The 10,680-nt window shown below is 51.7% G+C and overlaps 1 protein-coding gene across 1 annotated transcript; it reads right to left on the reverse strand.

Moving 5' to 3' along the window:
• Nucleotides 1-1,450: 1,450 nt before the first annotated feature.
• On the reverse strand, nucleotides 1,451-6,905 carry rtn4rl1b (reticulon 4 receptor-like 1b; the record flags this gene model as incomplete). The annotated part of the gene is made up of 3 exons (XM_079732847.1): nucleotides 1,451-2,368; nucleotides 2,766-3,217; nucleotides 6,884-6,905. The coding sequence occupies 3 exons, from the start codon at nucleotides 6,903-6,905 to the stop codon at nucleotides 1,451-1,453; spliced, it is 1,392 nt and encodes a 463-aa protein (XP_079588973.1).
• Between the last annotated feature and the right edge of the window lie 3,775 nt (nucleotides 6,906-10,680).

Here is a 10,680-nt window from a genome sequence, read left to right on the forward strand (position 1 = left end):
GGAATGCCCACACACTGCCAGGATCAGCTCACAAGTGCCCTGGGAAAAAAAACTCCATTTGACCCCTGACCCCTAAGGCTCCAACACCCCCCCCCCCCATTTGTCCGGTTTCGGCGGGGGTGCATCTCTAGGTCCTTGTTTTTTTTTAATATATATCTTTTGAAAAACAATATCCGATGAACAATTGACACAACGATATAGACAAACTGTCGAAGCCTCGCCAGACGCAGATTTCCAAGCAAATAAAACCCCCCAAAAAAGGTAAGAAACAGAGCAAATCAGACCGCAGATAGCAGGCTAATCAGGAGCTAACGCTTACAGCTTAGTATTTAGTTGCACAGAAGGGAACAGCGATCGGTACGATGGACATAGAAATGCTATGCTCACGGGGGGGAAAGAGTGTAAGTACGCGGGTATGGAATCTCACGGTACCACAGGGAACAAAGCTGGCATCGTACACCGACAGCAACAGAAGAGTTTCACTACCGTACCCTACAGAGTCCGGGTTCCCCGGGCTGGGCTTATGTTCACACCCATCCCGAGCCATGGCCAGATCCGTGCTGCGCAGACGTGTGCAACACCACATTCGTCGTTGCGATACTGAATGAGGATGTGTTGGATGCCTTCCTTCGTCCTGTTTAAGTGAACCCCTCTGGTGAGCAAAGAATGGTATTAAGAAGCAACGTGGAAATACGTTTGGCAAGATGACTTGGAAAGCAAGGAAAGGATGCTCCTTGTTCCCCTGTGTTGTCGTCCTTAACGAGCTGTGACCTGGCAACTTGAACTCCATGGGACACTTTGAACAACGTGAGCGTATCCTTGACGTTGCTAACTAGCACATTTCATTATATTTTTTTCATTACATAACTGTTTTCTCTCCATCCTCGGCAATGCCTCCTCTTAGTCTCTCTCTCTCTCTCTCTCTCTCAAGCACAACTGCATGTATACACACACACACACACACTCTCTCTCCATCCCAATCTCATGGTTCTCTGTCAATCCATTCATCTGGTGTCCAAGGATCATCTTTGAAACTCAGTTGGAGTGAAAGACTTAGCTTTAAAGGAAAAAAAAGAGAAACACAGACAATTTTAGGTTTAATCATAATGGCAGTGCAAGCTTGTGCTGCATTTCTCCCGCTCTTCCCTTCCCTCCTTTTTCCCACGGATCCTAGCCCCCCCGAAAAGTACTGCGAGTCTCTCTGCTTACATGTTGGATGCTTGGAGGTTTCAGACTCTGAAAAGTAATGCTCCCTACACACAGTTTGTACACAAACATACACACACACACTCATACACACTCACGCGCACAACGACATCAAACACACACGCACACATTAGGACACACACATATGAGCCTTTGGGTGCATGTGCACCGCTCGAGGGGTTGGGGGGGGGGGGGGTAGTTTCGCGATTTTCTATCCATGAGCGTTTTCGCCTCCCCCTGCTGATCAACGCAGGACGTGCGCCATGTCTGAGACCACCAGGGCCCCCAACAGAAGGCCCAGGTATAGCCAGGAGCGGTGCAGCAGCGCCGCCCTGTTGTTGGCCTGCTGCACCCCGCTTGGGGGCCGCACCGTGGTCCGGGGGGTGCACTTGTGCTTCCGCCGCGTGATGGTGCCGTCGGGGGACGTGTGGTCGTACTTCCCCCCGTCGCCGAAGTCCGGGGACGAGTCCTCCTTGTCGGCCGTCAGCTCCTTAGAGTGCACCTCGTTGTCGCCCTTGCCCTTGCCGCCAGGCCGGTTGCGGGGCTTGGTGCAGTTCCGGGACCGTCCGGGCCGGGCGGCCGCCGGCGGCGGCGGCGGGGGCTGCACGACGCGGGTCTGCCCCCCCGGCACCACCCCGCCGTTCGTGGACGGGTTGACCGTGCCGGACAGGTTGTTGGTCTTGCTCTGGGCCCGGGACTCGGAGTTGGGCACGGTGGGGGAGCAGTGGGGGAAGTCCTCCTGCTTGAGCTGCTTGAGGTCCCGGCCCAGCATGGGGGCGGGAGCCTGGCAGCCCACCGTGGAGGTGGAGCCCTTGAAGTGCTTCAGCCACTCCCACAGCGACAGGGCCTTGCAGTCGCAGGACCAGGGGTTGTCGTTGAGGCGCAGGTACTCCAGCGCGGGCAGCGTGTCCAGGCACTGCCCGGACAGCTCCACCAGGGAGTTGTTGAACAGGTAGAGGGTGGTGAGACGGCGCAGGTCGTGGAAGGCCAGGCGGTCCACCCACTGGATCTGGTTCTGGTGCAGCAGCAGGCGGTCCAGGGCCCGCAGGCCCCTGAAGGTGTTCTGGTGCAGGCTCCACAGGCGGTTCCCGTGCAGGAAGAGGTGGCTGAGGTTGTGCAGGTCCGTGAAGGTGTCGTCCTGGAGGAACTTGAGGTGGTTCTCCTGAGGACGGACACGAGGAACCGGGTTAACCCAACAGCCCACCACACCCCTCTTATGCACTTGTTGCATGTTGTACGTCCCGGTACTTAATGTGCACACTTGTTGTATGTTGTATGCATGTCCTTGTACTTAAAAATAATACTTGTGTAGCATCTTATCCTAGCTATCTTTGCTGTATACGGGGAATGGGTTACCCTAACAATTGTTAGGGTGACATCCTTAATGTACCGACCGATATATTATTGTTTCTCTTTCTTCCGAAACATGTTCTTTATAAGTGGCTTTGGATGAAAGCTAAAATGCCCTTAAAGTAATGTTAACGTAACGAGTTCTGAGGACACCAGCGCATGTCCCCCAGTCGGAACAGCGCTACGAGCCGACCCAGGGAAGGGCTTACCTGGAGGTAGAGGTACTGCAGGTTCCTCAGGCCTTGGAAGATGTTGTTGGGCAGGGCGCTGAGGCCGCACCTGTACAGGTGCAGCGCGTTGAGCCGGCTCAGCCCGTGGAAGGTGTCCGAGGCCAGGGAGCGCAGGTGGCGGTTGTCCCCCAGGTCCAGCTCCTCCAGCAGTGTGAAGCCGTGGAACGTGGAGGGCTCGATGTAAGAGATGTTGTTGGAGTAGATCCACAGGGTGACGGTGGTGGAGCTGAAGTGTCCACGCAGCAGCCGGTGGATCTTGTTGTTCTGCAGGAAGATGCGCTCGCTGTTGGCCGGGATGCCCTCCGGCACGGACAGGAAGTTGTGCGCCTGGCAGGAGACTGTGCTCGGTGCCGTGTAGCAGATGCAGTGACGAGGGCAGGACCACGAGAGCTCCAGGCCGCAAAGGACCAGCAGGAACTCCAGCCCACAGCCTGTAGCGTCGATCACACACACACACACACACACACACACACAACGGGATGGAGGGAGGGAGGTGGGAGATCCCAGACAAAGGGAGACAGACGGAGATCACACAGACACCCACCATGAAGGAAGAGAAGGAGAATACAAATTAGTTCAGGAATAGTTGAACTTGAATTGAATACTGAGCGTGAACAAGTGGAGCCGGAGCCGGGAACCTGAAAGAGAGGATTACTCTGACAAGGACGGGAGCCGGTGGATGGATGTGACGCGGAGGCAAAGCAGACGCCAGCGCTCCACGAGTCGGGCGGTGATGGGATACAATTACGTTGGGGGGACCGGAACCGAGAGTCACTCATCCTACAGAGATAACTTCCACTTTGAGCAGATCACATGCTGCTCGGGTGTAAATCCCCTTTCTCTCAAACAAACTAGTACCAAAGTGCTTTCCACAAATATGGACATTGCGTCTATCACTCCTTCCAGGAAATAAACGACACCGTGGTTCTCGTTACTGATGGATTTATTGCTGCTCCTTGCCATCTCTCCGTCCACAATCATCCATTGCAATATCCACCGTCGAACTACACATATGATAATGTAAAATAGACACGGTTACATACGGTAAAAGGTTAACACAAACATATTCAGAAAATAAATGTTATCTTGCTATACACATACCTCGCTGGCTGCACATAACCATGAGGGAATGAGGTTTCTTCCGCAAAAATGCTTTTTTCAAAATATCCCAAAGAAATACATCTTACCTGTTCTGCCTAACTTCATAACTTCTTAATTGACTTCAACACACGAGGCCTCTGAGCACGTCTTTTCCGGTCAATTGGCTGTTACATCTTAACTGGTTGTTAGGGTACATATGTCGGAAACTTTGTTCCTACCTAATGTGGCGAACTCAATATATTAAACAAATTGAATACATAAATATAAACAAAAAAAACATTAACTAATGACAAATAATATTTGGCAGTTAAAGCGTCACTGTTTTTTCTGGCTTCTTCATGGCTTAGTGTCTCCAATCTAAAGCCCCCCTGCCAGGCCCAGCACTCTCCCTCTCGCAGGCCTGTGACTAAAAGTCTATTGAACAGCAAACAAACACACCTGCTCCAGAGCTATGGGATGCTCACACATACACCCACGCGCACACGCACACACACACAGACTCCTATCTATGTGTGTGACTCCACCGCGCACGCACAAACGTTCACGCTCAGCCTTTTCCGACATGCGGCCCCCTCCGGGGAACCGTACGTCGGGGGTATTTCCTCTATCTCCGCCCATCACTCCCGCTCTGCAGCATGCTCCCGCCATTACTTTAGCGCCGGCGCACGTTTAATGGCTCGTGGAATGTTCATTTGGTCGCCACGTCGACGGCCTCGCCGAGGCATTTAGTCTCCCCGCTGATTGGTGACGTGATTACGCCCCGGTCCGCCGCTGGGTCGCCCGGTGTGACGACGACGGCGCGACTTATCCCCCGGTTTCCGCGGGCAATGGAAGCGGAGCGACTCACGTTTCGTGCGACGAAGGTGCCCGGTCTCAGCGCCACCACAGTGCCCGACTGCTCTGCTAGATGTATTATTCAAGGCTTTGTGACAGCTTGATTCACTGTACTCGATCGATACGCCTCCGCCGCCCTGTGTCCCCTTGCGTCGGCGATCCGATTGTTCCCGGGCAACGGCGACGGCGGAGTATTAGTCTCACGCCTGAGCCCTGTGTATTTATCGGAATACATTCCCCCCTCTCGAAACCACGGCTAAGCTGTGACCTTCAGTCTCTCTCCCTCTGACCTTTAGCAGTAATTCCGCCCGTCGGCTTGGAACACCTCCTGTAATGTTGTGTCAGCCCCGGTCTCAAGGGCCACGCTGTAATCCCTTTTGTTAAGCCTGGTGGCTTCTGGGCAACAATGCCAAATAACGCATCCCTCTCCGGGATCAGCGAGCCAACTTACCTCGCCCCCGAAATGAGGTGGGTAGAATAAACCGCCAAAGGTTGAACCATTACCTTCAGCCAGAACTTTAGACGAGAAGGTTATTGTTTTCTATTGAAGATGCTTTCATACAAAGTGGCTTAGACTGAAGTCGGATAGAGCTCCCTTAAGGGCCTAGCTATCTTACAGTGAAATCAGATAGAGCTCGCTCAGGGCTTAGGAGCTATCTTACAGTGAAGTCAGATAGAGCTCACTCGGGGCTTAGCAATCTTACAGTGAAGTCAGGTAGAGCTCACTAAGGGCTTAGGAGTTATCTTACAGTGAAGTCAGATAGAGCTCACTAGAGATTGAGTAGTGTTGTGTTCTTGAAGGAAGTAGTCTAAACCGAATCGCTTTTAACTCACTTTATTTTTTAAAGTATTTCGGTACGGTAACTATGAAGCAAAAGGAGGGGAGTTGTATTGAACACGCGCTTGGAACGACCCACGGCTGAACTGTCTTCCAGTCACGGGGCTGCCAGCAGGTCTGCCATGGGTTTCTGGCCTGATCTCACTCCCGCTCCGCGGTTGTATCAAGTAGGCGTGGCCTATGTGACCTATTGGCTCCGGCTTCCTCACCTGTCTAAAGGTGCTACCATATGTGGCTGGAGTAGTTATTACAGCTTGTATGTTGGTCCTTATGGCTCTGTATAGTAATTGCAGCTTATGTGTTCGATCCTGCTTCCTTGTGGCTATGTGGGGGCAGCTTATGTGCTTAAAAAAAAATACGTAACAGTAGGGCTTACTATGCGTTCACACCAAAAGCTGTAAAGCGTTTTGAGCGATAAACGCCCATTCACTTTCTATTAGACATGAAGGATAAAGCGATAGGAGCGATAAAATGCTTGAGCGATGGCTTTAAAGCTGTAAAGCTGTAAATGAGAGTTGAAAACAGCTCAACTCTATGCAAATGAGCTAGTAGCGTTTCGGCTGTAAATGACCGCCAGCCAATCGGAATGTAGATGTCCCTCGCCGGCGTGGGATTTTGAGTTGCGCGTCCCGAGCTCAAATGTCCCGGTTTCCACCAACCACTATCCCCTTTTGTCAGCGATTGCATAGCCAACGTGGTCTTATTATAGCCCGATCATTAACTAAAAAACACATAGAAAGAATAAAGCATCCAGCATATGATCTTAACAATGTATGAGGGCATACGCAATCCGCATTACACAACAGCGATGGTTGCACAGTGGAATGCTGATGGAAACCAGCGGACAAGCGGTGGGTGGAGATGTGCGCGCATTTCAGAAGCAGGGAGATACTGCACAAAGATCTATTTCTATTTGTCAGTTTGCCGTGTGTCTGCCTGGCACAAATGCTCACGTTGAGCGGATCTTTTCCATAATAAACAATACTACACACACACACACACGCACACGCACACACGATAGCGCTCATGTATTTATGCTTATTATTCTTTTTCTATTGACCAAACTTAGGACTATCTTGTGTTTTTGTGGCTCGGCATCAGCAGCAGCACTTGCCTCAACTACGAGCGTGTAGTAGGCAAAAAGTGCGGCCCCTTTAAATGGAAAAGCTAAATTGCAAGAGCGATATGAGCTGTAAATATTTTGGACAGCGTTGCGTTTTGAGCTATTCGGCGATTTTGCATCTTTTACAGCTTTTGGTGTGAACGCACAGTTAGGTCTCTCACAGGATGCCAACACATAACACTTGGGGATCGAACCCTGTACCTTCCGCCGTGGTCGTCACCATAGCAACTCCACCATGCGGGGGGAATAAAGAGGGAGGTACCGTCTGGCTGGGGGGACGTTTCAAAGCAGTGTTGTGGACGCTAATCATGTTGGACACAGAAGGAGAACCCCCCTCTCCGTGCCGCTCCACAGGTCTCCTGTCAGGACATGTTAATTGATTCTTTACTCGGCTTAATCTCCTCGTCTCAAATCACTGCTCCTTTTATCGCCTTATCGCGCCGTATCTCTGTCTGAGGAGAGATTAGTTTGAAAGAAAAGTTCCCTGAAAAGGGAAAAGTAGAATTTCCACATGGAGTGATGTAGAAGCGCCCCCGTTGAGGCAGAGGATCGGAAGAAAACGTGTGAATGGACGGGTGACCATGTTGTTCATTCATTCATAACAAAAATGGTGTCGGAATCCACTCGTTGATTCTGCGGGAACGATGGGCCCATTCTCTGGCGCCAGCTTCCTTCCCCTCAACTAGCTTCGCCACCTCTCCATCATCCTCCTCCATCTCCACCTCCAACCTCCACCCCCACTGCCATCTCCAGCTCCACCTCCGTATCTGGAACCATGTCATTGTCATCCTCTCCTCGAGTTTGGTTATGCCATCCTTTCATGGACAACCTTGTTCTTTGCCTGTGTAAGCTTTGTACCTTATCTTATCTTGACTGATGGGCAACATGCTGGGCTGTCTGGTCACTCTCCCCATGATCGTGTTCCCTTTAACATGCCTGCGACAGCCCCTCATCACTGCTTCTGGACGAAACACACAGACGGCGTTTTCGGTGTGTGTGTGTGTGTGTTAGTCTGTGTGTGTGTGTGTGAGTTTGTGTTTATGTGTAAGTGTGTGTCAGAAATGCGTCAGAACACAGGCAAACAACAGCATTTAAACCTGCTGTTGTGGGCGATTGAGGCGGATCCCATCCATGCACCACAGGAAAGGGATCTAATATATGTTTTCATATCATAAAAGAGCATTCAAGAGTGTTACTGTTTGCTGTTGTGCTGTTGTGTTGTGTCCTGTGTGTGTGTGTGTATGTGTGTGTGTGCATGTGTGCTTGTGTGTGTGTGTGGGGGTGTTTTTACAAGAAAACCACATCGGTTAAAAAACAAAAGATCTCTTGGGATTGTTGTCAGCGCACGGAAATGTAAAGGCAAGTGATTGCGTGTCATACCAGCATTGTGCGCCCGCACAATGCTCCTTTCAGCTCAGATGGTATTACATAAACAGCTCTGGACAAGACATAGCAGAGAGATGCCAACCCAGCCTGTTGGTGTTCAGCAGGATCAAGGGGAGGTTCGGAACGGGGAGAATACCGCGCTCTGGAAGACGAGGGCCGTGTTTACACTGCATGCCGCCGCGTACATGATGTCCCACACGGCCGGCAGGCCCCCCTCTTCCTCCTCCCCCTCTTCGTCCTCCTCCTCTTCCTCGTCCACCTCCTTCTCCTCCTCCTCCACCTCTTCTCCTTCCTCCTCCACGTCTTCCTCCTTCTCCTCCTCCTCCACCTCTTCCTCCTCCACCTCTTCCTCCTCCACCTCCTCCTCCACCTCCTGGTCCTCCAACATGGCTGTGCTGTTGACGTCTCGTTAGAGGAGGTTCGGTGGGGGGGGGGGGGGGGGGGAGGGGTCGGGGTGGGGGTGTAATTAAGCTCACTAAAGTGCGGCCTGACCTTGTGTGACCCCCGGTGGCTGCGAAGGGTCCTTCCTTTGTCGACGGCACCCGAGGGTGAAATAGATAAATAAATGGATGCGGTGGGACGACTCGGGGGTCTCTCCCGGGCGGGCCGCGCAGGAGGCAGTGCAGAATATCGATGGAACACAGTTCACGCTGGATCGCCCTCATGAATAAGGCAGATCCGCTAATGGGAGGAGGAGAGTGTTCCTCCACGGTACCCCCTGACTCCTTCCCAGCATTACGCCGGACTAACTTCATTTCCACCCGTTGCGCCTCGGAGGACCCTGGGACGAGCCCTGGTGGTTCGCCGTTGGGATGAGAGGCTCTTCACGGCTCTTTAATAGCAACATCTCCATTAAGGCTAAATGGCAGCGCCGCGCAGACGCTAATTATATTTGCATACATTCCGAACCGTCGTTTGTGTACGCGAGGGACGGGAGCGCCGCGGCGTTCCAGGTGCGATGCGGCGCATGCACACACACACACACACACACACTCAGTTAAGCAGAGGATAGACACACGCAGAAGCACGCCTATACGCACACGCGTGCGTAGAAATGCAGGCAGAGAAGCGTACACGCACACACACAGACACACACAGAAACACAACCACACACAGAAACAGACACACACACACAACCACTCACAGAAACAGACACACACACACACACACAATCAAAACCACACACATACTGTATCTAATGCCCTTCACACACTTACTCCCACACACACTCTTATCCACCCCCCCCCCCCTCACACACACACACACACACACAGACACACACACACACACACGCTCAGGCCCTTATCATGGGAGATCCACATTACAGTACGGCAGGCACCTTTGGCGGAGTCAGCTGGTCGCTCTCCATTGGCTGTAATGCACTAGAGTGGTCAGGCTAAATAAATCACTCTGCCAGACCGCGTGCATATAAAACCTCCCGAATGTATCCACGCACAGGCCATGTATTACCTTTAAAGTGATAAAGAGTGTGTGAGGGCCAACGCCATTACTCTCAGTGGTTGGAGCGCTAATAATTAGCTTTCAGGAATAATGGCTGTGGGGACTGAGGGGGGGGGTACTGTTTCCTGTTCGACCGGGCTCTCTATGTCCAGCGTAGCGACGGTCTGCATCTGGTTGGCTGGTAACCGGATGGTTGTTGGTTCGATTCCCCTCGGCTCCCCCTAGCTCGAGTCTCGAGGTGCCCCTGAGCAAGGCACCTCCTCCTGACCGCTCCCGACGAGCCGGCTGCCGCCCTGCGTGGCTGACACCGCCGTCGGTGTGTGAATGTGCGCATGAATGGGTGAATGTTAGGCAATATTATAAAGCGCTTTGAGTGGCCGTTCATTAGAAAAGCGCAGTATGAATGCAGTCCATTTACCATTTACAACAACTTCAATCCATCTCCGTCCTGCTTGATGACTTTGGGTGTTTGATGAGACACATTGATGTATAGATTTGTATCGCAAAAAAACAAACACAAAGGTGGAATATCGGAAGTTCCTCGGAGAGACAATGGCAACCAACCGTGTGTTTCACAGAGGAGTACAGCTATCGATACGGCACCCCACCCCCCCTATTGATCATCAGCCGCTCATCTTCAAGGCTGGCGTTAATGAACAACGAAGCACTCATTGGGAAGTAGTTAAGGAAACGCAGAACTCAGAGTTACAGAAGCGCATGAACCAACGTTGTGAGCCTTGAACCCCGACCACGCTAAGATTCTCTACCCTGACGCTGCATAAGCCCGAGGTTCAACTCTGGACTCCGTCCTTGAGACAGAAACACAGGCCGGTTATATCTTCGCTGTGTTCTTTTAACACAATGGTGGGAGCGAGGTTACACATCCGTTCAGTAGTTTGAGGTCACCCAGGCAATTTCATGTTTTCAATGAAAACTCACCCTTTATTCAAAGGTTTTCAGCTGTGCTGACATAATTGCTCAAGGGTTCTCTAATCATCAATTAGCCTTTTAACACGATTAGCTAAACAATGCACCGTTAGAACACAGAAGCGATGGTTGCTGGAAATGGGCCTCTGTTCACCAATGTAGATGTTCCATTAAAAATCTGCCGTTTCCAGCTAGCATAGTAATTTACCACGTTAACAATGTCA

Source organism: Pollachius pollachius (assembly GCF_949987615.1).
Source record: "Pollachius pollachius genome assembly, chromosome: 3".
NCBI lineage: Eukaryota > Metazoa > Chordata > Actinopteri > Gadiformes > Gadidae > Pollachius > Pollachius pollachius.